We start from the raw sequence: 27,738 nt of genomic DNA, 5'->3' as shown, positions 1-27,738 counted from the left end.
TGGAAACTTCTCGAAGCTTTAAAACAACCCTACCGAGGTGACCCCTAGATCACCCCTATTTTACAGAGGAGGAAATTGAGTTAGGAGGTGAAGTTACTGGCCCAAAGTCACACAGTTCTGACTTCCAAATTCATGCTCTTAAACCACTGTCCGTCTCCCACAGAAACACTCAATGTATTTTAAATAATGCACTGAGCGAGCATGGAAAGACTGTACATTTCTAGCTCACCAACGCAGTTTATTATTTAAAACTACTATTCCCAGCACGCCCTTCTCGCCCTGCACAGGAGGCGGAGGGAGGGCTACCAGAACTACATTTCCCACAATGCAACTTCCGCCTTGCTGGCTGTCAAGCATTTCGGGAATTGTAGTCTTCCGAAAAGACATTCACCCAACGCTCCCAGCATGCATTTGGAGTCTGAATCGTGTGGTAGGAGAAGGACACTCGCGCAGCATGCTGGGAAGCGAGACCTGCCGTTTCCCCCCCGGCTTGCCGCCTGGACGAGCGAACCCATTCCTGGGACTACAATTCCCGGCGGGCTGTGTGAGAGAGGGAGGGCCGGTTCTTCTAGCGGAAGTCCTCTCTAGCCCTGGGTCCTCCAACTGCTGCCAGAGCAGGAGCAGCCCGGGAGCCGCGGGACCAGGGGTGCTGGAGTCCGGACGGGGGTCGCCATGGTAACGGGGGCGCGCTCACGCTGGGGACGGGAGGAAGGTGGTCCACGTGCAGATACCCGAGGCTCGATTGGGTACTGACAAGCCCCCCCGGCCGCGGTGCGATCGTCTGGGCCGGGCGCGGGCTCTCGGGATTGGGGCCGATCCAAGGCCGGGAAAGGGGGAAACGGGGCGGTGAGTCTGGGCGCTGGGCGTCTGGAGGCCAGGGGGCATTGGAGACCAGGCGCCAAGGGGAGACGGCTGTGCGGGAGGGAGACATTGGAGACGACTGGGGGGATTTGAAACAGGGAGGCAGCTCGCACGGCAGGATCCCGGAGGTGGGGAGAAGGAATTGGAGGTGGGGAGGGGGCGCCCCAAGAGGAGGGCTCTCCCAGAGTGTGGCAGGATAGGTTGGAGAAGAATGGGAGACATTGGGACGGGAGAGAAGGGGTCTCTGGAGGCGGGAAGCTGGCATTGCTGGCGGAGAGGGGGTGTTGAAACAAGGGCGGGATACTGCTGATGAGAGAATCTCGAGGGGAAGAAACTGGGCACCGGAGACGGGAAGTGGGCATCTTGTGGGTAATGGGGCTTTAGAGTCAGAGAAAGTGGGCTAGAAGGGAGAGAAGACTTGGAGGGAGGGAGTGGCTGCTAGAAATGAATGGGGAGCAGTGGAACAGGTCTTTCCAAGAGGAGGGGTCCTGGGGGGCATGGAAGTGTGAGAGGTGGGGATGCGGCTTTCGGAACAAGGACTGGGCGTTGGGTCTGGCATCCTTCCCCAGGGATGGGTCTTTGGACCATAAGAAAGGATTCTTTGGGCAGGGAGCTGGAAAAAGAGATGGGGGGGGGGGTGTCAGAACAGGGGAGGAGTCTCCCCAAGGAACAGGGTCTTTGGAGGCAAGATGTAACCTGTGAAACAGGAGAGGAGGCCTCGGAGTCAGAGAAGGGATGTCCCCAGTAAAAGGCCTGTGGAGGCCTTAGAGGGGATTGAAACCGAGAAAGGGGAGGTCAAAAGGGAACATCTCCAGGGGACGGGGCTTGGAGACAGGGAAGGATGGGGGGCATCCACAGGGGACATCAGAGGGGTGACGATGCAGGAGGGGAGGGACGTCTCAGGGTGGATTCCCTGAGGGGTAGAGATTCTAATTGGGAGGGGAAACAGGGAGGGATGTATGAGGGAATTTGGGAGTAAGAGGCAGAGTGCTCCATCAACCCTGTAGGCTTGCTTCTAGCTCTCCCTCCTATACACCCCATACATCTCTGGCTCCACCTCCCAGGCTGTGGCTGCCCAGTGGGGGTCCCCCACCTCACCCATGCCCTCTCCCTTCCTGCCCAGGACCCTGCCCTGCTAAGAAGTGGTTTTTTTCCCTGGCTCAGCAGAAGGGATTCTTAGAAGGAGAGTGTAATATCCTGTTCCTGTCTGGCTTGATTGGTTGGGGGAGGGAGGATAGAGTGCATAGGAATGGGGCTTAGGAAAGAGAGGGGACTCCCATGGAAGGCTGGGGGCTCCCACAAATCAGCATAAGGGGGTTCCAGGCAAAGCTTTAGAACCCCCAGCTCTGCTTTCTGATTGTAGACTTTCTTTTTCTGAGCCTCAGTTTCTTGGTCTATAAAATGGGCACAATAGTGCCTGTCTCAAACGGAGCTGGGTCCAGGCAGGCTTCCTAGCTGGGTGAACTTGGGCCCTGGTCTTCTCAAAGTCAAACAGTGATGAGTTATAATACCACTAAGAACTAATGCATATATCACGGTAGTATGTGCTAGTCACTGTGCGGCGCCCCTTGTGTTTGTTATCTCGTGCAACGTCTTACGAGGGAGGTACCATCATGATGTCCATTATACAGAAGGGAAAACTGAGGTCCAGAGAGGTTAAGTGACTTGCCCATGGACCCACAGCCAGCAGTGCCAGGATTCATTCAGACTCTCGAGTCTGTTTTCTTAGCCACTTGGTCAAAAGCCTCTCAGTAATAATAATAGCTAATTTTATGGATTGCCCAGTATGTAATAGGTACTATGCTAAGCACTTTGGGCATTAACTCTTTAAATTTTCACAGTAGCCCTATGACGGTCGACCTGGCGTTTCAGAATCATAAAACATACTTCCTGGCCATCACTGACGCTAACCAGAGCTGACACAGAGTGTGTGGTCTGAGCCGGGCACTGTGCTGAGTACTTCTCACATATTGTTTACTCTTCATCACATCCTTATGTGGCCCTGTTTTCTAGGTGGATAAACTGAGGTGCCGAGTATTAAGTCACTTAAGAAGGGGCAGATGCTCTGGAGAACAGTTTAGCAATTCCTGAAAAAGTTAGACATAATCTTACCCTATGACCCAGCCATCCTACTCCAAGAGAAATGAAAACATACGTCCACATAAAAACTCGTGCAGGAAGGTTCATAGCAGCGTTATTCATTGTAACCAAAAAGTGGAAATAAGCCACGTGTCCATCAGCTGATGGATGGATAAACAAAATGAAGTACGGCTGTGCAATGGAATATTATTCAGACAGAAAAAGGAATGAAGTTCGGATCCAGGCTACAACATGGATGAATCTTGAAAACGTGCTGAGTGAAAGAAGCCAGATGCAGAAGGCCACGTACTGTGTGATTCCGTTTATATGAAATGTCCAGAAGAGGGAAATTTCTAGAGACAGAATGATTAGTGGTCGCCATGAGACCCTGGGGGCAGGCAGCAGGGAGGCGCGACTTTATCTCCTTGGTGGCGTGGGTGGGGCTGGCAGGCGGGTGCCTGGCATGGGCCCACATTCCCTGCCTCTCTCATTTCCTCCTCCTCCTGCCCCCAGATCCGCTTCATCCTCATCCAGAACCGGGCGGGCAAGACGCGCCTGGCCAAGTGGTACATGCAGTTTGATGACGACGAGAAACAGAAGCTGATCGAGGAGGTACACGCCGTGGTCACTGTCCGAGACGCCAAACACACCAACTTTGTGGAGGTGACGGACCCCCGCCCCCCAGGCCTCCCTCCTTCCCTTGCTTCCCTTTGACCGCTGCCTCCTGGCCTCCTGCCCCACCTCTGGTTACCACCACCCTCAGACCCCCCTTCCTTCCCACAGTCATTCGCTCAACACGCTATTAGCTGGCCCTCTTCCTTCCTTTTTTGGGCCCTTTTCATTGCAAAAATTTTCAAGCATACGGATAAGTACAATCAGAGAGAAGTTGATTGAAAGTTCATACACCCACGACCCAGGTTTAATTTTACCTTTTCGCTGTACCTTTTTCTTTTTTTTTTTGGCCAAATAATTTTTTTTTTTCTGGTGCCTTTTTAAAACTTGCTAGAAAAAGCCTCCAACAGACAAAAGTAGAGGCCCAGCCCGCTGGCGTAGTGGTTAAGTTCCTGCACTCCACTTCAGCAGCCTGGGGGTCACTGGTTCGGATCCCGGGGTTCGCTGGTTTGGATCGATGATGTATCGGTCATCAAGCCATGCTGTGGCGGCATCCCACATACAAAATAGAGGAAGATTGGCAACAGGTGTTAGCTCAGGGCCAATCCTCCTCACACACACACACACACACACACACACACAAAATGTAGAGAGAATAGTAAAACGAACCGTCCCTTGCTGTAGTGTTTTAAATTAAGTTACAGACGTCATGACATTTCATTCCTAAATATTTCAGCGTATCTGAAATATCTCAGAAAATAAAGACATTTCTTTACATTTCCACAATATCATGATCAGACGTGATAAAATGAGTCATTCTTCCTTGTTATTACTCTAATACCCAATCAATAATTAAATTTCCCCCAAATCTTCAAAATTGTTCAAAGCCGGTTAAGGCCCTTGCATTGCTGTTGGTTGCCATGTCTTTTTGGTCTCTCTCTTTTTTTTTTTGGTGAGGAAGGTTGGCCTTGAGCTGACATCTGTGCCAGTCTTCCTCTGTTTTGTATGTGGGATGCCACCACAGCATGGCTTGATGAGCGGGAAGTAGGTCCGCACCCAGGATCCGAACCCATGAACCCCAGGCCGCCAAAGTGGAGCATGCAAACTTAGCTGCTACGCCACTGGGCCGGCCCCACTTTGGTCTCTTTTGATTAAGAAGTCTCCATCTTTAATTCCCACAACATTATCCTGTTCAGGAGACCAGGCTGACTGTCCTGTAGAATTCAACAAATATTTACCCAGGCCTGCCGTGAGCGTGGCACTGTTCTAGGCGCTGGGGGCGGCAGGGAACATAGCACACAGAAGTCCCTGCCCTTGGAGAGCTGATAGTAAAGACATAGCGTGTGAGGTGGTGACAGGTGGCAGGGAGGAAAAAGCAGCAGCTATAAAGGCAGAAGTCCTGGAGCGTGTCCACCACGGGTAGACGGCAGCTTTAAATGGTGTGCTCAGGAAATCTGCATTGAAAAGGTGACATTTGAGCCAAGACCTGAAGGAATCGGAAGGAGTTAAAGGAGACAGTATCTGAGAGAGGAACATTCCAAGCCTGGGGGCACAGCAAGTGCAAAGGTCCTGAGGCGGGAACATTCTAGAATATTTCTAGAACATTCTAGAATAGCAGGAACGCCAGCATGTGTGAGGTGGAGTAAGCCAGGGAGGAGGGTGGAGGAGATAAGGTCAAGGAGATAACGGGGCAGATGGCGCAGGGCCTGGTAGGCCGTGGTGAGGATGTGGGCTCTTACTCTGAGTGAGGTGGGAGCCACAGGAGGGTTTTGAGCAGAGGAGAGATGTGGGCCGCCTTAGAGATCCCTCTGTGGGGGCAAGAGCAGAAGCAGGAGGACCACTCAGGAGGTGACCGCTGTGGTCCAGGTGAGAGATGCTGGTGACGGGAACTGGCATGGACACAGTGGGGAGCAGCATTCTGGAAGTAGAGCCAACTGCAGGGCCGAGGATTGGACGTGGAGTGTGAGAGAAAGCGGAGCCACGGGTAGGACGGCACTGTCGTTTTCTAAGATGGTGCAGCCTTCAGGAAGAGCAGGTTCAAGGTGAGGAGCAGGACTGAGGTGTCTGTCCCCATCCCGGCAGAGATGTCTAGGAGGGAGTGATGAGTCTGAGTTCAGTGAGAGGGCTGGGCAGGATACGGCGATGTGGAAGGTTCTGCCCATAGAGGGTAACTGAAGCCGCAGACTGCCCAGGGGAGCGAGGACAGATGGGGAGAAGAAAGAAGAGAAGAGGGGCCACGCCTGGAGGTGGGAGAGGAGGAGGGAGAGGACAGCCAGGAGATTTGGGTGTCCCAGCAGCCACGAGGAAAGTGTTTCCAGGAGGAGGCCGGGATTGGCCCCTGGAGGCGGCAGCGAGGTCACTGGTGGCCTTGCCAAGGGCGGTGTGGTGGGGCGGGGGGGCGAGAGCCCAGCAGAGCACATCCAGGAGGGGACGAGGGGAGAGGAGCGGGGACATCTGGATGCCTCTCTGGTGGGGCATCCTGCTGCCAGCACAGTGTGGGGCCCTACGCTGGGCACAGGGAATGGCCGTGTCTGTGGGACCAGGAGGGAGTCAGGGAGTTCCAAGTAGACAGAGCAGCCAGGAAGGACGGCTGCTCAGAATGTCACAAGAGGGCCTGACCTCAGGTCTTAGGTTCCTCCGGATCCAGGCCCCCTCATCCATTTGTGCACTGTGCGTTTATTTACCAACCAGTCCTGTGTGCCTGCTGTGTGGCCGGCCCTGTGCTCGGTGCACAGTGGGGACTGAGACAGCCCTGTGAGGGATGCAGGCCTGTCCCCAGACCATGACAACCCAGAGTGGGCAGGGCGGGGATGGAGCAGCCTGGTGGGAGGAGGGCACCTGACCCAGCCTGGGCGTCAGGGAGGGCTTCCTGGAGGAGGGGAACAAGAGAATTGGTCCCTCCCCTGACAAACTCAGGAGAATTGGGAGGAGAGACATTAAATAATGTCTCTCTTGTGAGAATGAGATCAAGGCAGGCTTCTTGGAGGAGGAGAATTGTGAGGGAAACAAAGGGATGAGTAGCCAGCCAGAAGGCCCAGCCATCCAAACCGTCTTCCTCTCACATATTCATTCATGCACATTCCTTAGCACCTGTGTTAGTTTCCTGTGGCTGCTGTAACAAATGACCACAAACTTAGTGGCCTAAAACAGCACAAATTTGGGGCCGGCCCTGTGGCATTAGTGGTTAAATTCAGCACACTCCACTTCAGCAACCTGGGTTTGCGGGTTCGGATCCCGGACATGGACCTACACCACTCGTCAGCCATGCTGTGGCGGCGTCCCACGTGTAAAGTAGAGGAACACTGACACAGATGTTAGCACAGGGCTAATCTTCCTCAAGCAGACAGCAACAACAACAACAAAAGCCCACGCGTTTGTCTTACAGTTCTTGAGGTCAGGGGTCCAAAATGGCTCAGGAGGGCTGCTTCCTTCTGGAGGCTCCAGGGGAGAGTCGTGTCCTTGCCTTTTCTGGCTTCTAGAGGCTGCCTGCGTTCCTCGGCTTGTGGCCCCTTCCTCTGTCTTCCAAACCAGCAGCAAAGCATCTTGAAATCTCTCTGACCCACACTCCTACTGCTGCTTTCCCTTATAAGGACCCTGTGATTACACGGGGCCCATCGGGATAATCCAGGGTCATCTCCCCATCTCCCGATCCTTAGCTTAATCACATCTGCAAAGTCCCTTTTGCATGTAAGGTCGCAGATTCACAGGGTCCAGGAGTTCGGCGTGGACGTCTTTGGGGGGACATTGTTCAGTCTACCGCTGCACCTATGCAGTGTCCAGCCCTGGGCAGGGCAGTGCTGGGGACACAGCGGGGACAGCCCCAGCCTTCCCTCCCGGGGCTCGCAGTCCAGGGGAGAGCAGACCGGTCCCCACACAGGAGTGGTCCTGGCTGGGACGGGGCCCCCGGTGTTCAGAAGGGGGACCTGCCCCAGCCCCTGGGAAGAGCCTTCTCTGAGAGTGTGTAGCCGGAGAAGACGTGAGGCTCTGGGGCCGATGCCTGAGAAGCCTGGAAATTTAAAACAGGCATAGGAAGGAGCAAAGAGCGTGACCACAGGAAAGGGAGAACATCAAGAAAAGAAGAGTTCTGCTCAGTGTCCTATTCTGCCGAGGCCACACGAGCTGTCACAGTCAGTTGGTGACGTCTCCAGATAAAATTTTCCTGTCCTTTCGGCCTCCTGTCTTGAACCCTTTCCCCCAGAGCAGGGTCTTCAAACATCTCATCACGATCTGTATCAGATAAAAAAAAAAAAAGTAGAGTATGCAGCTTGATACATGCTTATTAATCCATGGATTATGCGCAGGCATTTTTGTAGTAATATTAGAAAGCATCCTCAAAGTATAGAAATTAACCAAAGGCTGAGCTGGAAAAAAAAAGAATAAAAATCAAGGACGAATGTTGGCATTCACAGTTGCCACCAGGTGGCGCCACACGCACACGCACGTCAGACCTAGAGCTAGGATTTTTCAGATTTTGGCTAAAAACATTGTGCTCTGCAAGCGAGTATGCATATCTATGTCTGTATCCTTCTATCCCTTTATCTACTTACACTCACTTATAAAATTAGAGTCTGTGTCCCCGGTCCATGCATATTTATTTCTGGGGCGGGGGGGGGGGGGGATGTGTGTTACTGTAGTAATACTTATTTTTATGTTACAGTTGAGTTAAGGGCAAGGCTGGGATTGTCTTGGTGACAGATGATGACTCTGCTGCCCGGCACAGAGCCTTCCACACAGTAGGGGCTCAGACGTGTTTGTAGGATGATTGAATGAATTAGTTCCAGGCTAAGGAATTTGTCTCTAGAGACGACAGGGAGCCACGGAGAGGTGGGATGGATGCCGTGGAACACTCCAGCCTCTCTCTGGGCTCTGGGCTTTTGCACAAGCTGTTCCCCTCTCCCGATCACTCCTGCCTGTTCACCCCTGCTCATCTTCCAGATCTCAGCTCAGATGCCCCCTCCTCCAGGAAGCCCTCCCGGACCCCCAGGCTGAGTTAGCCGCCGCGTCTGGGATCCTGCGGCCCAGCCTTGCCCACTCTGGGGATGTCTGAGGATGAGTCTCTTCCCACCGGGCTGTGAGCCCCAGGCGGGGAGGGCGGGGCCTGTCTCGGTCACCTCTGTGTCCCCAGCATGGGCCAGGCACAGAGCTGGGCCTCGGGGACCATGCGTGGACCGAAGGACTGACTCTCGTGGCCCCGCTGTGCCCAGCACGTCGGGTCCTGGGCGCGCCCTGCCGCTGACAGCCTCTCTGCCCCGCAGTTCCGGAACTTCAAGATCATCTACCGCCGCTACGCCGGCCTCTACTTCTGCATCTGCGTGGACGTCAATGATAACAACCTGGCCTACCTGGAGGCCATCCACAACTTCGTGGAGGTGCGGGCGGGCGGGCTGGGGACGCGGGTGGCCCCCGAGTGCTGGGAACCATCCCAGTGTCCCGTCTCGGGATGCGCAGACCCTCCTTGCCCTCCCCTAGGGGGCGGGGGGTGTGAGGGGTGTCTGTCTTCTTCCACCCGCCTGGCTGCATTTTTGTGTTTCTGCCTCTCGTTGTATCTGCCCCAGCCCCCTGCTGTCTCGATGCCACCATCTATGTCCTTCTCCGTCCCTGTCCCTCTCTGCGCGTGCGTCTCTGTTTCTGTCTCCTTCTGCCTTGGTCTGTCTGTCTTGCCATCTTTTTCTGTTGTCACGTGATGCTCTTCGTTCTTGTTTCTCTCTCTGTCTTTCTCGCCGTCTCTGTCTCTTTGCCCCCTCTCTCCCTCCCCTCCGTCCCTCCCTCCGTCTCTGGATCTCTCTTTCTCTCCCTCCCTCCCCCCACTTGGTGTCTCTCTGTGTCTGTTTTGCCCTCTCTTTCTGATGACCTCTGTTCTCGTCTCTGTGGATCTCTCTGTCTCTCTCCCGTCTCTCACTGTCTCTGTCTCCCTCCGCCAGGTCTTAAACGAGTATTTCCACAACGTCTGTGAGCTGGACCTGGTGTTCAACTTCTACAAGGTGGGCTCCCGGGGAAGAGGAGGGCGAGGGAGGCAGAGGAGGGGAGGAGGGCGGGCCGGATCTGCTCTGGGGTCAGGGCCCGCAGCCCCCGAGGTCAGAGCGGCACCCCGGTCCCTTCCCTCACCCCGGGTCTCCCCTCGACCGCCCCCTCAGGTGTACACGGTCGTGGACGAGATGTTCCTGGCCGGCGAGATCCGCGAGACCAGCCAGACAAAGGTGCTGAAGCAGTTGCTGATGCTGCAGTCCCTGGAGTGAGGGCGCCGGCCCTCCCACCCGCCCGCACTCGCCTGCTCGCTTCCCCTTCCCGGGCCCGGGCCCCCCCAGCAGCCCCTCCGTCAGCCGCCTGGGAGGGAGGGACCCAGCCTGGGCTGGGCCACGGGGAGGAGACGGCGCCCGCTGCCTCTGGGCCTGGCTGTGGGCGGAGGCCACCCTGCGTGTACCAGTAACCGTGCCGTTGTTGTGATGACTTGAGTGTGCGTGCCTGGAGCCCCCAATAAACCTGTGGTCCCCACCTGGCCTCATGTCTGAGCCCTTGCCTGTCTTCCCCAAGAGCCGCGGGCCGTCGGTGCGTCAGTCAGTCAGTCGACAAGCACTCCTCATTGTGCTGTGCGAGGCGGGGGACGCAGGTGCCTTCACACCTGCTCCTGCCTGCAGAGGAGCCCCAAGACTGGACGGGGTGACAGATTTAGACACTGAGCCCTTGCTACTGAAGTAATAATCCCCATAGCTAAAAGCACCACGTGTGTCCCAGGCATTGTTGTTAGCATTGACATGTACTACCTTGCTTCATCCTCATAAGACGATGAGGAAGGGACTGTCAGTGTCCCCATTTTCCAGGTGAGATCACTGAGCTCAGGGAGGTTAAAAGACTTGCTCAAGGTCGCGTAGCTAGTCAGTGGCCAAGCCAGGTTTGTTTTGAACTAGTTCTGAGCCTGGGCAGGCAGCTCCAGAATCTCTCTCTCTCTTTTTTTTTTTGTTTTGCTGAGGAAGATTGGCCCTGAGCTAACATCTGTGCCAGTCTTCTTCCTTTATTTTATATGTGGGTCCCTCCACAGCATGGGTGACGAGTGGTGTAGGTCCACGCCTGGGATCTGAACCCATGAACCGGGGCTGCCAAAGCGGAGTGTGCCATACTTAACCACTGTGCCACAGGGCCAGCCCCCAGAATCCTCGTTTTCAAGCAGCAGACCAGAGGTGGTTGCAGGGCTGGCGCTGGGCCTAGTTTGGTGGCCCTCAGCAACAGCGCTGCTGGCCGCGGGTGGGACAGGTCTTCATTGTGTGAGACTGCCCCAGGGTGGCCGATTGTCAGCCTCAACCCACCCTCCAGCCATTGTGACAACAGAAAACACCCTGCGTGTTTCTAGTGCCCTCTGGGGGGGCCGTGTCCCCCTCCCCCTGTGCCCACTGAGAGCAGAGTGATGGCTGCCGGCCGCACCCGTGACCGGCACCCTTGGCAAGCCGAGAACACGCCCGGCACGGCGTGTCAGCACTTGTTGTTACACAGCCTCGCCTCGGTCTCCACCTGCGGGAAGTAGGAGCAGCCCAGCTCGGCCACACACACGCTGTGTGACATTGGGTAAGTCACTTAACCTCTCCTGCCTCTGTTACTTCATCTGGAAAATGGGTTGGTAATAATTCTGTCTCACAGGCTGTGCTTGAAGATTAAACGAGTTAATCATGGGAAGGTTCAGGAGGGTCCCCTCCACAGACATTAAGTGCCTGCTGGGTGCAGGGCCCTGTCGGAGACACTGGAGATGTCTCCAGAAGGGGACGGTGAGTGCCGGCTATCACGATCGTTGCTTTACACGTGGGCAGCAGGCTTGGCGAGGTGAGTTCCTCCCTAGTCATTACAACAGTGTGTCGTTTCTTGTTGCTGCTGTAACAGGTCGCCACAAACTCGGACTTAAAACGGCAGGCTCTGAGCCTGACTGCCCGTGGAGGGTGAGGGTGGGGGGCGGCCGGGCGATGGTGGGGGGGGTGAGGCCATCCGGAGATGGGCCCCGGGACAGAACAGGTCTGAGGAGTGCGCTCGGGTTGTCGGGACGTGGAGAGTGTTGGTCTCCTGTGGCGGCCGTAACGAACCTCCACACACCGGGCGGCTTAAAACAGAAGAAACGATTCCTTCCCAGGTCTGGAGGCCAGAAGTCTGAAGTCGAGGTGCGGGCAGGGCCGCGTTCCCTCCGCAGGCTGCAGGGGAGGGGCCTTCCCTGCCTCTTCCAGCTTCTCGTGGCTTCTGATGATCCTTGGCTCGTGGCTACGTCTCTCCAGTCTCTGCCCCCATCTTCACGTGGCCGTTTCTTCTATGTCTGCATCTGCTCTCTCTCTCTCTTTTTTTTTTTTGTGAGGAAGATCAGCCCTGAGCTAACATCCATGCTAATCCTCCTCTTTTTGCTGAGGAAGACTGGCCCTGGGCTAACATCTGTGCCCATCTTCCTCCACTTTATGTGGGACGCGGCCTCAGCATGGCCTGACAAGCGGTGCGTCGGTGTGCACCCGGGATCCGAACCCCGGGCCGCCAGCAGCGGAGCTCACGCACTTAACCACTACGTCATGGGGCCGGCCCCTTCTCTATCTTTTATAGGGACACTTGTGACTGTATTTGGGGTCCACCAGGGTGATCTCATCTCAAGGTCCCTAATTACATCTGCAAAGACCCTTTTTCTGCATAAGGTCCCATTCACAGGCTCCAGGATGTGGACGTTCCTTTTGCGGGGCTGCCATCAACGCACTAGAGTGAGTGAGCTCTCGGGGGTCACCCAGGAGGCCGTGGGACCCGCGGACCTGAGGCCCCGAAAGGGAAGACGCAGGGAGCGCTTGTTTATTCGTGTTTTCAACAGATGTCGCTTGGGCACCTGCGGTGTGCCAGGCATTGGGTTAGTACCGGGGTGCAGCAGTGAGGGGCAAATAAACCCCTGCCCTCAGGGAGCTCACGTTCTTCTGAGGGTGCTGGGCACCGCGTCAGTCAGCAGGCCACATCTGGCGTGTGGGAAAGTGAGGAGTGTGTGGAGGCGGATAAAGCAGACTGAGCGGGGAGGACAGATCATTCAGGGCCTGACCAGCTGTACTGAGGACATTGGGTTCATTCTGTGTGAGATGAGAGCCAGGGGAAGGATTTTCTGTTGGGAAGGTTTGAGGGAGGATGGTGACAGCTTTATTTATTTTTTGCTGAGGAAGATTCGCCCTGAGCTAACATCTGTGCCAGTCTTCCTCTATTTGGTATGTGGGATGCCGCCACAGCATGGCTGACGAGTGGAGTGGGTCCACGCCCAGGATCCAAACCTGCAAACCCGGGCCGTCTAGGCGGGGCGCACTGAACTTAACCACTATGCCACGGGGCCGGCCCCGGCAACAGCTTTATTGAGACATAACTCACCATATAACTTACCCGTTTAAAGTGTACAATTCACGGGGGAGGGTAGAGGGAAAAAGAAGTGACAGGGCACATGTGTGTGGTGATGGATGGTAATTATTCTTTGGGTGGTGCACATGATGTAATCTACACAGAAATCAAAATATAACAGTGTACACTTGAAATGTATATAATGCTATAAACCGATGTTACCTCAATTAAAAAAAACCATACTACATGCATAGGCAGGAATTATATGCAGGCATATAATGAGATATACTAGTATGTTTATTAATCTAGCAAAAATGATTTATAAAGTATTAAGGCAAGTTAAAAACTAAAAAAAGTAAAAATAAAAAAATAAACTATACAATTTGGTAGTTTTTAATATATTCACAGAATTGTGTTACCCTCATCACAATCAATTTTAGAACATTTTCATCACCCCAAAAAGAAACCCATGCCCTTAGCCCTAGGTAATCTACTAATCCACTAATCTGCTTTCCGTCTCTGTGGACTTCTGGACATTTCACAGAAATGGAATCATACTGTACGTGGGGCACAGGAATGTGTGAGCTGAGGAGGGACGATGATTTGCCACATCCGATACGAGGAAGTCAAGAGTGGGAGTGGGGAGGCCCTCGAGGAGGTGATGCTGGCTTGGGCCAAGGTAGAGGCGAGGCGATGGAAGGAGAGAGAAGCGACCAGATTCTGGGCACATTTTGAAGGTAGACTCAGTAGGATTTGCTGACAGTTGGATGTGGGGTGGGAGTGAAGTCGAGGATCACGGCCCACTCTGCAACCTGAGTGTCTGGAGGACTGGAATCTCCTTTTCCAGAAGCAAGAAGACAGTGGGAGGAATATGTCATTCGGAAGTCGCCAGAACACTGATGGTATTTACCGCCATGAGGTCAGCTGAGGTCACCAAGGGAGCGGGCATGAAGAGAGAGAAGAGATCTGCAGACTGAGATCGGGGAAAAGAGGGGAAATCAGAAAATGAGACAGAGAAGGAGCAGCCAATGAGAAAGAAGGAAAACAATCTAGGGGCTGCCCGGCGCTGTGGTGGTTAAGTTCGGTGCGCTCTGCTTGGTGGCCAGGGGTTCACAGGTTCGGATCCAGGGCGTGGACCTACACCACTCATCAAACCATGCTGTGGTGGCGACCCACATACAAACTAGAGGAAGATGGGCACAGATGTTAGCTCAGGGCCACTCTTCCTCACCACAAAATAAGAGTGAAAAAAAAAATCAAAAAATAAAATAAAAAAGGAAACAATCTAGTGCAACGTCCTTGAATCGAGTGAGGGAAGTGTGCTCAGAGGTGAGAGCGTTCACATGTTAAATGCTGTGGCAATCACTACAACTCTGTGGCTGATTGAACAAGCACGCAGAGCAACTGGAACTCTCGTGCGTTGCTGGTGGGAACGCCAAATGGTGCAGCCTCTCCGGAAAACTCCTCTCTGGCAGGTTCTTACAAAGTTAAACATTACACTGACTGTGTGACTCAGCAATTCCTCTCCTCCTTGTTGACCCAAGAGAAAGGAAAACGTGTTCACGCAAAAACTTGTCCATGAACGTTCGTAGCAGCATTATTCACGTAGCCTAGAGGTGGAGACAGCCCAGATGCCCATCAGCCGATGAATGGGTAAATAAGATAGGCTATGTCCACACAATGGAATATTTTTCAACCATAAAAAAGAATGAAGCACTGACACGAGCTACGACATGGATGAACCTTGAAAACATATGCTAAGTGAAAGAAGCCAGTCACAAAAGACCACGTATCGTATGATTCCATTTATATGAAATGTCCGGAACAGGCAAATCCATATTGACAGAAAGTGGATTAGTGGTTTCCTAGGGCTGAAGGGAATGGAATTTGGGGCGTCGATAGCTAAAGGGTACAGAATTTTTTTTTTTTTTTTTGCTGAGGAAGATTGGCTCTGAGCTGACACCTGTGCCCATCTTCCTCTATTTTGTATGTGGGATGCCGCCACAGCATGGCTGACAAGTGGTATAGGTCTCCGCCTGGGATCTGAACCCATGAACCTGGGCTTCGGAGGAGGAGCACGCAAACCCAACCACCCACGGGGCCGGCCCCAGAGCTTCTTTTTGAGATGATGAAAATGTTCTGAAACTGTTTGTGGTGATGGTTGCACACTGTGAATATACTAAAAATCATTGAATTGTATACTTTAAATGGATGTATTGAATTGTATGAGAGTTATATCTCAATAGAGCTGTTACAAAATAAATCAATAAATGAAATTTACCTTGCGGTTGCAAACAGAAAAAAAAAAAATCCCTGCATGTGACTGTTTATAGTGGCTTTATTCAAAATTACCCCAAACTGGAAACAACCCAACGTCCTTCAGCAGGTGATGGATAAACAAACTGTGGTCCATCCAGACAGTGGAATACTCCTCAGCACTGAAAAGGAACAAACCACTGACACAGGCAACCACATGGCGCAATCTCAAATCGCAGATCATTATGCTGAGGGAAAGAAGCCAGACCCAAAAGGCTACATGCTGTATAATTCCGTCTCTACAGCATTGTTGCAAAGGCAAAGCGACGGAGAACAGATCAGAGGTTGTGGGGGGCTGGGAGTGAGCTGGGGGGTCGACTACAGAGGACCACGAGGGAATTTTTGGGGAGGCGATGGAATTCTTCTATAGCTTGATTTGATGATGGTTACGTGAATACACGCATTTGTCAAAGTTCATAGAACTGTCTCCACTAAAAAGGGTGCATTGTAGTGTATGCAAATTATACGTCAATACTCTGACTTTTAATAATCCTTCTGAAGCCGGAACGTTCATCCACTGATGGCTGGGTAAACAAAACACGGTAGTTCCAGTCGATGGAATATTCTTCGGCCATAGAAAGGAATGAAGTTCTGATCCAGGCTACAACACGGAGGAACCTTGAAAACAGGCTGAGTGAAAGAAGCCAGACATAAAAGGTCACATATTGTAGGATTCCATTTATATGAAATGTCCAGAATAGGCAAATCCGTAGAGACAGAAAGTAGATTAGAGGTTACCAGGGGCTGGAGAGGGGAGGAATGGGGAGTCACTGCTTAACACATACGGGGTTTCCCTTTTGGGTGATGAGAATGTTCTGGAGCTAGATAGTGATAATGGTTGCACAATCTAGAGAATATATGAAAAACGACTGAATCACGTGCGTTAAAAAGGTGAATCTAGGGGCCGCCCCGGTGGCACAGCGGTGAAGTTCGAGCGTCCTGCTTCGGCGGCCCGAGGTTCGCGGGTTCGGATCCTGGGTGTGGACCTACTCACCGCTCATAAAGCCATGCTGAAGCGGCGTCCCACATAGAAGAGCCGCAACCCTACAGCTATGGTACACAACTATATATTGGGGCTTTGGGGAGAAAAAAGAGGAAGATTGGCAACAGATGTTAGCACAAGGCCAATCTTCCTTAAAAAGAAAAAAAAAAGGTGAATCGTATGAGATGTGAATATATCTCAATTTAAAAAAGAAGAAACAAACGCTTCTGAGTGGTGAGAGAAGGGCTGAGAACCGGCCACTGGAGTGGAGAGCTGGGGACCAGCTGGGGGCAGTGCAGGGCTGGCAGAGTGGTGAACCCGCAGGAGCGGCTTCCGGAGATTCTGGGGGAGCGGAATGGGGCACAGCCCTGATAAACCCCGCGGAGGAGGTGTTGCTAGAAAAGGCAGAGGAGTGGAGCGGTACCTGGAGGAGGACGTGGGATCAAGGAGACCGGGATCGCTTTTTAGAATGGACAGCATTGCGGCCTGTTTCATGTAGGTGGGGACGGTGCAATAGACAAGGGGGACCCTGAAGATGCGGGAAAGTTGGGGGCGAGGATGGAAGGGGGGATCTGGGCTCGCTCCTAGGAACGGTTGGGAAGGCAGGATGGGGGGCACTGGGGCGGGTGGGGGTGGGGTGGTGATGGGAGCTCACAGTGGTTCTTCCGTCTTCTCGGTGACGCGGGAAGCAAGGCCATTGGCTGAGAGGGAGAAAGGTGGCTGCCACCGGGGCTGGTGCTGCTTCTGCTCGGCTTCAGGTGTGGTTGCCATGGGAAAGTGTGGGCCCCGTGTGGCTGGATCTGATTTTTCAAGAGCTGTTGACAACTTCGAGTTTTGTGAATGTGAAGTCTTCTCATATTTTAAACACTTGCTTTAAAAAAATTTTTTTAACACTCTGGAGGGTCAAAGAAAACATTTCCAGCGGCCAGATTGAGCCCTCGAGGCACATGTTTGCAGCCCCTGCTGCAAGTGGACTGAAGCTCAGGTCAGAGTCAGTTGTGGGCTTTTCCAGAACTCCAGTGTTTAAGCGGGGGATGGAGAGGGGCCTGAGGCAGCAGCGACCACACAAGGAGACTTCTGAAATGTTATTGGAGAGCCTGCTTGAGGCTCAGCCATTCTAAGGGTTTTAAAGGTATAATTCCACTTAATCTTCATAGTGATGCTGTGGAGCAGCTACCGGCATCATCATGCAGACAGAGAGGGAAGACCATTTGCCCAAGGACTCACAATGAGAAGCTGAGACTAGAACCTCGGTTTCTAGAATGCTGCAGCCGGGATGTTCTCATTCACTTTAAAGGGACAGATGTTAGAGAGGGGTCCCTCCAAAAGTAAGAAAGGAAGCAGGGAAGGATTTCAGAGATGGAGTGCGAGTTATCTTCTGTTTAGTGCAAGTCCACTCAGTATCCAGCCCCCACCCTGTCCCCTAAAGAAGTTCTTTCCGAGCAGAACAAGCTGATTGTCAAGCTGATGTGGCGTTATGGGTTGAATTGTGTCCCTCCAAAAACAGTCCTAAGCCTCAGGACCTCAGAATGAGACCTCATTTGGAGATCGGGTCTTTACAGAGGTGATTAAGTTAAAATGAGATCATTAGGGTGGGCCCTAATCCAGTGGTGTCCTTTAAGAAGGGGAATTCAGGGCCAGCCCCGTGGCTTAGCGGTTAAGTGCTCGCGCTCCACTACTGGCGGCCCGGGTTCAGATCCCCGGCGCGCACTGACGCACCGCTTCTCCGGCCATGCTGTATGTGGGACGAGGCCGCGTCCCACATACAGCAACTAGAAGAATGTGCAGCTATGACATACAACTATCTACTGGGGCTTTGGGGAGAAAAAGGAGGAGGATTGGCAATAGATGTTAGCTCAGAGCCGGTCTTCCTCAGCAAAAAAGAGGAGGATTAGCATGGATGTTAGCTCAGGGCTGATCTTCCTCACACACAAAAAAATAAATAAATAAGAAGGGGACTTCAATAGCACTTAGAGACAGACAGGCTCAGAGGAAAGATGAAGTGAAGAGACACAGGGAGAAGACAGCCATCTACGAGCCAAGGAGAAAAGTCTGGAACAGATTCTCCCTCACAGCCCTCAGAAGGAATCAACCCCACGGCATCTTGATCTTGGACTTCTGGCCTCCAGAACTACGAGACAGTCAATTTCTGTTTTTCATTTTTTTGATGAAGAAGATTCGCCCTGAGCTAACATTGATGCCAATCTCTCTCTATTTTGTATGTGGGATGCTGTCACAGCATGGCTGATGAGCAGTGTAGGTCTGCGCCTGGGATCCAAACCCGCAAACCCAGGCTGCCGAAGTGTAGTGTGCGAACTTAACCACTACACTGTGGGGCCAGCCCTAAATTTCTGTTGTTTAAGCCACCCAGTTTGTGGGACTTGCTTAAAGCAGCCCTAGGAAACTAAATACACATGGGAAAACAAACCTACAAGAAAAGGCAAGATAAATTTGAGGAGGAATATGAGAGGGCTTCCCTAACCAGAATCCACATCGTTATTATTCAGCGTTCACAACCAAGAGACCAGGTATTTGCATAAGATTAGAGGAGCAGACTAACAAAAAAAGAACGGAGAGCCCAGAAAGAGACCCAGACATCCATGGAGATTTGACGCAAAACAGAAGTTGCCTTTCAGATCATGGGGGAGGAATGTGGATTATCCACATGGGATGGGAGATCAGATCCCTACCTCACACCATACACAAAAGTCATCCCCAGAGGATCAAAGCTGTAATGTTGCAAAACAAAATGTTTCAAAGAAAATGCAGGAGAATAGTTTTATGACCTTGGGGGCAAGAAGGATTGTTGCATTAAAAAAAATCTTAGTTCAGTTTTGAAAGAATACATTCCTATGTTTCAAAATTTGATAGGTACAAAAGTGGATACAGTGAAAAAAATTGTGCCCTTCAATCTTAACCCCCAACCACTTAGTTCTCCTCCTTGGAGTCAATTGGTGTAACCAATTTCTTGTTATCCTTCCAGAGATATATTATGCATAGAGAAGCAATATGAACACACACACACTCTCTCTCTCACACACACACAATCTCCCCCTCCCCCACTGTTGTAATTCAACGATGGCATATGGATCACACAATTTCCTCATTTTGGAGAGGATTCCAAAAGAGTACTTAAAGAACTTCCTTATTCCTTTTTTTTTATTGTGAAATTTTTGTTGTACATTATTTATTTTTTTTAAAGATTTTATTTTTTATTTATTTTTTCCCCCCAAAGCCCCAGTAGATAGTTGTGTGTCATAGCTGCACATCCTTCTAGTTGCTGTATGTGGGACGCGGCCTCAGCATGGCCAGAGAAGCAGCGCGTCGGTGCGAGCCCAGGATCCGAACCCGGGTCGCCAGCAGTGGAGCACGCTCACTTAACCACTAAGCCACGGGGCCGGCCCCTGTTGTACATTATTGTTTGTCAGTCACCATATAAATGCATCCCTCCACCCCTTGTGCCCACCCTCCACCCCCCTTGCCCCTGGTAACCACCAAACGGTTCTATCTGTCCGTGTGTTGGTTTATCTTCCACATATGAGTGAAATCATGCAGTGTTTGTCTTTCTCTTTCTGGCTTATTTCGCTTAACATAATACCCTCCAGGTCCATCCAGGTTGTTGCAAATGGGACAATTTTGTCTTTTTTTCTGGCTGAGTAGTATTCCATGGTATATATATACCACATTTTCTTTATCCAATCATCAGTTGAAGGGCACCTGGGTTGCTTCCATGTCTTGGCTATAGTGAATAATGCCTCGATGAACATAGGGGTGCATAAGCCTCTTTGGATTGTTGATTTCACGTTCTTTGGATAAATACCCAGTAGTGGGATAGCTGGATCATAACATATTCCTATTTTTAATTTTTTGAGGAATCCCCATACTGTTTTCCATAGAGGTTGTGCCAGTTTGCATTCCCACCAGCTGTGTATGAGGGTTCCCGTTTCTCCACAGCCTCCCCAGCATTTGTTGTTTGTTGTCTTGGTGATTATAGCCATTCTAACAGACGTAAGATGATATCTTAGTGTGGTTTTGATTTGCATTTCCCTGATGATTAGTGATGTTGAACATCTTTTCATGTGCCTATTGGCCATCTGTATATCTTCCTTGCAAAGTTGTCTGTTCATTTCCTCTGCCCATTTTTTGATCAGCTTGTTTGTTTTTTTGTTGTTCAGTTGTGTGAGTTCTTTATATATTATGGACATTAATCCCTTGTCGGATATATGGTTTGCAAATATTTTCTCCCAGCTGGTGGGTTGCCTGTTCATTTTGATCCTGGTTTCATTTACCTTGTAGAAGCTCTTTAATCTGATGAAGTCCCACTTGTTTATTTTTTCTTTTGTTTCCTTTGTCTGAGTAGACAAGGGAATTCGAGAAGATCCCTTTATGGCCAATGACACATAGCGTACTACCTATATTTTCCTCCGGGAGTTTCATAGTTTCAGGTCTCACCTTCAGGTCTTTGATCCATTTTGAGTTAATTTTTGTGTATGGTGAAAGAATATGGTCTACTTTCATTCTTTTGCATGTGGCTGTCTAGTTTTCCCAGCACCATTTATTGAAGAGACTTTCCTTTCTCCATTGTATGTTCTTAGCTCCTTTGTCAAAGATTAGCTGCCTGTAGATGTGAGGTTTTATCTCTGGGCTTTCAATTCTGTTCCACTGATCTGTGTGTCTGTTGTACCAGTACCATGCTGTTTTAATTACTATCGCTTTGTAGTATGTTTTGAAGTCAGGGATTGTGATGCCTCCAGCTTTGTTCTTTTTTCTCAGAATTGCTTTAGCTATTTGGCGTCTTTTGTCGCCCCATGTGAATGTTAGTATTCTTTGTTCTATTTCTGTGAAGAACGTCCTTGGGATTCTGATTGGGATTGCATTGAATCTGTAGATTGCTTTAGGTAGTATAGACACTTTAACTATGTTTATTCTTCCAATCCAAGTGTATGGGATATTTTTCCATTTCTTTATGTCATCATTGATTTCACTCAATAATGTCTTAGAGAAGAACTTCCTTATTCCTTTTTATGGTGGTATTATGGGGTAGGATTTCTTACAATACAAAAAGTACTAACCATAAAAGAAAAGACTGCATTGAAAGTAAAACCTGTGGGCATCAAAAGACATCATAAAAAAAATGAAAAGAGCCACAAGTTGTGAGCAGATATTCGCAACATGTGTAACTGACGGAGGGATCCATATCCACAATATATAAAGAACTCCTACAAATCAATAAGAAAAAGACAACCGAATAAGAAAATGGGCAAGAGAGGGAGGGAAAACAGCTTCAGAAGTCCTGGAAGATGGGGAAAGGAGGCAGGTTATGCACATGGGGTGGAGATTGGATCTCTCCCTCGCCCCATACGCAAAGTAGCTGAGAGGTAGCCTCTTAGCTGTTTCAGCAATCTGAGTGAAGACGGGCCTGGCAGGAGGGTGTGGGAGCCTCATTACCCTGGTTGAAAGTGAATTCAAGGTAGAGATGGGAGAGAGAATTTTTTTCTGGCCTGAGGAAGGGAGAGGCCGGCCCAGCCCAAAGCGGGAATGTGAGGTGGAAGACAACGCCGGCTCCGTGCCCGACACCTGCCTAAGTCTTGTCAAAGTTAGCCTGCGGGCTCGGCCTGGCCTTTCCTTCCCTGTGGTGCAATCCTGCACTGGGCTGACAACATCCTCCTTAACTGACATAGCACGGGGCAGGTACTTCTGTGTGCCGTTCCACGCCAAACGCTTTGAGTAGCCTATTTCTTTGAGCAGCATGGAAACCTTCCAGGCACTCAGGCTGTGGCTCTTATCTGCTTCTCACACCCCACATCCCAGCCTGCAGGAAATCCTGTTGGCCTGACCTTTGCAATGGATCCAAAGTCCGACCCCCGACAGCTCCCACCCTGGTCCACCTGCCGTCGTTTCCCACCTGGACTATTGCAGTCACCTCTTTGTTGCTTCTGCCCTTGTCCCTAACAGAAGTTCCTGACGTGGCAGCAGAATCCTTTTACGATAAGTGAATGCTGTTACTTCCCTCTTCAAATCCTTCCTGTGGCTCCCATCTCACTCAGCAGGATGCCCGAGGTCCCCGTCCCCTCTCTAACCTCATCTCCCACCCTCTCCCCATCGCTCACTCCATTCCACACACACTAGCCTCTTTGCTGTCCCTTGATCTTACCAGGCACAGTCCTGCCTCAGGGCCTTTGCACTGCTGTTCCCTCTACACTCTTCCCTCAGATATTTGGTGGCTGACTCTCTCACCTCCTTCAGGTCTCTGCTCAAACGTCACTTCTTTAGTGGGCCTTCCTGACCTCACCATATAAACTAGTTGTCCTTCTCTTCATACACCACATCACCATATTTCTCAGAACCTACTTATTTCTTGATTTCTTCCCAGTGCATTAACACCACTTGACATGTTATATGTATGTGTGTATATCTATGGCCTCGTTACTAGAATGTCGGCTCCATAGGGCAAGGGTAGCTGTCTTGGTCCCTGCTGTGCTTTCGTGCCTAAAAGACCAAATGCTCATTAATGATGCTTAGTAGATGCTCAATAAATATTAAATGAATGAATAAATCAATCCTCTCAATAACCCTAAAAGGTAGGTACTGTGACTATCCCATTTCACAGATGAGGAGACTGAGGCACACAGAGGTGAAGTCACCCGCCCGAGGCCATCCGATTTGGACGTACAAGCTCTCACACAAGGTCAGGATTGTCTCCCGCACTGGGCAGGTGAGGGGCCTGAGGATCAGAGAGGTGAAGCCTCTTAGCTGGGGCCACATGGTCAGGAAGAGGTAGGTAGATCCAGGACCAAAGCAAGTCTGTCTGTGGCCAGGGCCATCCTATTGCCTTTAGTTGCTGGAGTCTCAGTGTGAAAGCCTTAGTCAAAAGATTGGGCATCTTCATTTCATTTGTGGTTGTTTTGAGCATCTGTTTGTTTGTTTTTTCATTATCAACTCATTGGCTGACCCTGGGCCCTCTCTACCCCATCCAGTGCCCACCCCTGCGTTTATTCTGAAGCAAATCCGGGAGTCGTTTCACACGTCCACATGTCCCTTGGTCTCCAGGGAGCTTTAGAATTGCTGAATCTTTGAACCTTTTTTTTTTTTCTGCTGAGGAAGATTGGCCCTAAGCTAACGTCAGTGCCCATCTTCCTCTATTTTGTATGTGGGACGCCACCCCAGCATGGCTTGATGAGCGGCGTGTAGGTCTGTGCCCGGGATCCGAAACCGTGAACCCCAAGCCGCCGAAGCAGAGCGTGCGAACTTAACCACCACACCACCAGGCCGGCCCTTCTTCGAACGTTAGAATCGTGAAATTACAGACTTGTCGACCCCTGGAGGTGATGCCGTGGCCTCCGCGATGCTGACTCCCTTTGTGGGATTTATTAGCGCTGTGACGAACAGTGAGGCTGCCAAGCTGGACGGCCTGGGTTCAGACCCCCTTCCCCACTCACTGGCTGCACAGCTGCAGGAGACAGCTTCAGTTTCCCCGTCTGTCAAGCGGGGGCGATAATAACAGTCCCCGCCCCACAGGGCTGTTGGGAGGTTTAAGAGTTAATGGGCATTGAGCACTTAGCATCTGCACTTAATGAGAGTTAGCGAGTATTTGTCTTTGAGATTTCAAATATTCCTCTCTTTGAGCTGTAAAACTCCCAGCCGTCATGCAGTACAAACAGCAGAGCACCACTGGCAGCGGCACTATGACAAAGATGACTAAACCAGTATTTTGGTACATATTTTGAAAAGGGCCAAAAAGGCATTATGGATACAAATATTGTATTTTAGTATGAAAAAAAGGAAGATGGTGTTCAATCTCTATCTTCTCTGCTTTGTTTCAGACCTTAAGAGTCAAACCTGATCTATCAACTGATGAATGGGTAAACAAAATCTGGTATATCCATTCAGTGGAATATTATTCAGCCTTGAAAAGGAATGAAGCGCTGATCCAGGCTACAATGTGCATGAACGGTGAAAACATTATGCTGAGTGAGAGAAGCTAGACACAAGGGGCCACGCAGGGCGTGATTCCGTTTACATGAAATATCCAGAATAGGCAAGTCGATAGAGACAGAAAGTAGATTAGTTGCCAACGGCTGAGAAGGATGGAGAGATTGGGGAGTGAGGGCAAAGGGGTGTGGGGTTTCTTTTGGGGTGATGAAAATGTCTAAAATTGGTTGTGGTGATGGTTGCACAACTCTGTGAATATATTAAAAACCACTGAATTGTACACTTTAAGCGGATCCCCCAAGTGTTACAGCTCTTTTAGAATTTGTCTAGCAGGTTTTCCGGTCCTTGCCGGAAGACCCCGTGGCAACAATAAATAAATAAATAAATAAATAAATAAATCCCCCAAAGTTAAATGCTATGTGATTTCATTTGTATAACATTCTTGATATGACAAAATTCTAGAAATGGAGAACAGATTAATGGTCACCAGGGGTTAAGGAGGGAGTGGGAGTAGAGTGAGGGTGGTTATAAAATGCCAATGAGAGGGATCCTTGTGGTGGAAATGTCCTGTGTCTTGACCTTATCAATGTCAATATCCTGGTTGTGATATTGGACAGCCCCTCCTCATTATTTGTGGGTTCCAAATACAAAATAAGCCCAAAATCGATCCTGGCGGCACTTTGTCGTTCTTCCCTGACGTGTACAGAGTGATGAAATGTTTGAGTCACACAGGTTCCCCGCGGAGATCAAACAAGGTGACGCTCTGCCATCTTCTTTCAACTCTCACGCTCTAAACAAGTGTCTTTTTCTGGTCTGTTTAGTGCCGTGTTTTCCACACTCTTGTTCCCTTTTCGGTGATTTTGCTTTTTAAAATGCGCCCCCCACCCCCAGCATAGTGCTGAAGAGCTGTCTAGTGTGCCTAAGTGCAAGAAGGCTGTGATGTGCCTTATGGAGAAAATACAGAAAATATGTAGAATTTCTATGTGTTAGATGAACTTTGTTCAGGCGGGAGTTATAGCGCTGTTGGCTGCGAGGTCAATGCGAGCGAATCAACAGTGTATATGATACAAAGTGTCTTTAAATAGAAACGCCCATAAAACAAAGTGACATATTGATGGGTTCATGACAATGTCGCAACCAAAAGCTTGCAGGAACCTAGCCCCGTACTTCCTCAAGAGCTGTGGTTCAGTATTCACTAATTCAGTGTTCGCAGGGAATTTATAGAACATAACTGTCGGGAATAAGGAGAATCAACTGTATTATAGTTTTATAAGATGTTCCCATTGGGGGAAACTGGGCAAAAGGCACATAAGATCTCTGTATTATTTCTTAAAACTGCATGAGATAATCCACAATTATCTCAAAATAAAAAGTTTAATTAAAAAAAAAAAGAGGAAGCAATGCTGGGCCCCCCTGGGGAGCCAGGAAAGGAGATATTGTTCATCAGTAAGATGCTTGTAAGGTTTCCAACAGGGGACAGCTGTGGTCAGAAAGCTTTCTGAAGAAGTGAGCCTGGTTCCATAGGAAATTACGAAGTAGCCGGCAGCCCTCTGGGTGCAGCTCAAGACGTAAATGATTCAAATGTCACATTACCAAAAAAATATCGCAGCACAAAAAACACCAGTATTTTGGTGATGAAAAATAGCACGCTATCCGGAATGCTGAAAACAGCTTTTGTAATCACTGTACTACACACATACACACATATCCTGATTTTGGAGAATTATCTGTTTTTTCAACCAACACTCCCTGAGTACCTGCCATGTGCCCACCCTGTGCTGGGCAGTGCTGGGGACACAGAGGTGACCAAGACACTCCTGGCCCTGCCCTCATGGGACTCACAGTCCAGTGGTCTAGACACCCATCCACAGACAGAGACAACCCAGACTGGGCAGGACTGGGAGAGGAGAGCCCAGGAGGCTGGGGGATCCCAGAGTGGGCATCGGACCCAGCCTGGAGGGAGAAATCAGAGAGGGCTTCCTGGAGGAGGGGACATTTGAACTGTATTATAAAAGGTGAATAAACACAAAATAAAGGCAAAAGGAAGAAGGGTAAGGGTGGAGTTCCAGGAGAGGGAGGCAGATGTGCGAAGGCCAGGAAGACAAGGATGTGCAGGTCAATCAGGGGAAATGACTGGATCTCTTTGGGGCTGCAATGTTATGAGGATAATAACAGCAAAGACTTTAAAAACATCTCCTTTGTTCCAGGCCTTGTTCTAAGCACTTTGTGTGAGCTAGCTCTTTCATGCCTTACCACCACACTCTGAGGAGGGCCCAATTCATAGATGAAACTACAGACGCACATGAAGGGCAAATGACTCCACCAAGGTCACACCACCAGTAAGCGGTGGATCTAGGAATTACTTCCAGGCTGTCTGAGTCTGGCCTTTAACAGTGATGCTATACTTCAGAAAGTGCAAAGGGCATGGGGAGAGGACGGTTTAGAGGGGTGCCTGGGGAGAAGGGGAGTCATAGGCCATCGTGGACAGTTTGAGCTTTGTCCCAAGGGTACTGGGGAGCCATGGAAGGTTTATTTTTTCTCAATAAACTTTACTGACGTAGGGGCCGGCCCCGTGGCTTAGCAGTTAAGTGCACGCGCTCTGCTACTGGCGGCCCGGGTTCGGATCCCAGGCGTGCACCGACGCACCACTTCTCCGGCCATGCTGAGGCCGTGTCCCACATACAGCAACTAGAAGGATGTGCAACTATGACATACAACTATCTACTGGGGCTTTGGGGGGGAAAAAAAAAGGAGGAGGATTGGCAATAGATGTTAGCTCAGAGCTGATCTTCCTCACACACAAAAAAAACTTTATTGAGATATGTATTAGTTATCTGTTGCTGCATAACAAATTTCCCCCAAATTTAGCAACTTAAAACAACAAATATTCATGATCTCACACAGTTTCTAGGGGTAAGGAGCCCAGGAGTGACTTAGGTGGGCACTTGTGGCTTCGGGTTTCTCGTGAGGCTGTGGTCAAGCTGTTTGCTGGGACCACAGTCATTGGAAGACTCAACTTGGGCTGGAGATCGGCTCCCATGGTGGCTCAGATGATTAATGGGAGGAGACCTCAGTTCCTCAGTGGCTGTTGGCTGGACCTGTGGGCCTCTCCTGAGGGTCCTCATGATATGTGTTAAATTAATGAAAAGAGAAAGCCATTAGACTGAGGTGGCTTTAATGCCTTAGCAGCCTAATAAGCAAACCCAAACCTAAGCCTGTAAATGCCTCAAGGTTAAGAGACCAAAAACTAAGGACCAGCCATCACAGCCAATTAGACTTTCCCAAATGAGGCAAACGCTTAAGCTACAGCCAATCAAATACTCTCCTTGCTTCGCTGCCGTGTCTTCTCTGCAAAGTCTTTCCCCTAGCCCCTGTTGGTGGAAGACTCCTCACCACTTCCGGTTTCGTGCTGCTGATTGGAATTGATTTTTGTTCCAATAAACTCCTGAAATTTTTAGTATGCCTCAGTTTATCTGTTAACACATGGCAACTGGAGTCCTCCAGAGCAAGTGATGAGAGAGAGAGAGAGAGAGATCCCAAGACGGAAACTGCAGTCTTTTTATAACCCAACCCAGGAAGTGACACACCTTAGTTTTGCTACATTCTAGTCATTGCAAATGAATAACTAAGTCCAG

At 50.4% G+C, this 27,738-nt stretch overlaps 1 protein-coding gene and 1 non-coding gene across 3 annotated transcripts; both read left to right on the top strand.

The window, feature by feature from the left end:
* Nucleotides 1–570: 570 nt before the first annotated feature.
* On the top strand, nucleotides 571–10,048 carry AP2S1 (adaptor related protein complex 2 subunit sigma 1). Of its 2 annotated transcripts, XM_058529681.1 has the most exons (5): nucleotides 573–675; nucleotides 3,454–3,603; nucleotides 8,808–8,921; nucleotides 9,474–9,533; nucleotides 9,687–10,048. In XM_058529681.1, the coding sequence occupies exons 1-5, from the start codon at nucleotides 673–675 to the stop codon at nucleotides 9,786–9,788; spliced, it is 429 nt and encodes a 142-aa protein (XP_058385664.1). In that variant the 5' UTR covers nucleotides 573–672; the 3' UTR covers nucleotides 9,789–10,048. The 2 variants fall into 2 exon arrangements, with proteins under 2 accessions (XP_058385665.1, XP_058385664.1); XM_058529682.1 differs by lacking the exon at nucleotides 8,808–8,921 and having other exon boundaries at nucleotides 571–675.
* Nucleotides 10,049–24,402: 14,354 nt separating this feature from the next.
* On the top strand, nucleotides 24,403–24,464 carry LOC131398005 (U7 small nuclear RNA). The gene has a single exon (XR_009216804.1). It is a non-coding gene; the product is annotated as a U7 small nuclear RNA (small nuclear RNA).
* The last annotated feature ends 3,274 nt before the right edge of the window (nucleotides 24,465–27,738 follow it).

Source organism: Diceros bicornis, chromosome 34 (genome assembly GCF_020826845.1).
Source record: "Diceros bicornis minor isolate mBicDic1 chromosome 34, mDicBic1.mat.cur, whole genome shotgun sequence".
Lineage (NCBI taxonomy): Eukaryota > Metazoa > Chordata > Mammalia > Perissodactyla > Rhinocerotidae > Diceros > Diceros bicornis.
Note: the sequence above shows the minus strand (reverse complement) of the source record. Positions and strands in the feature narration are given on the sequence as shown.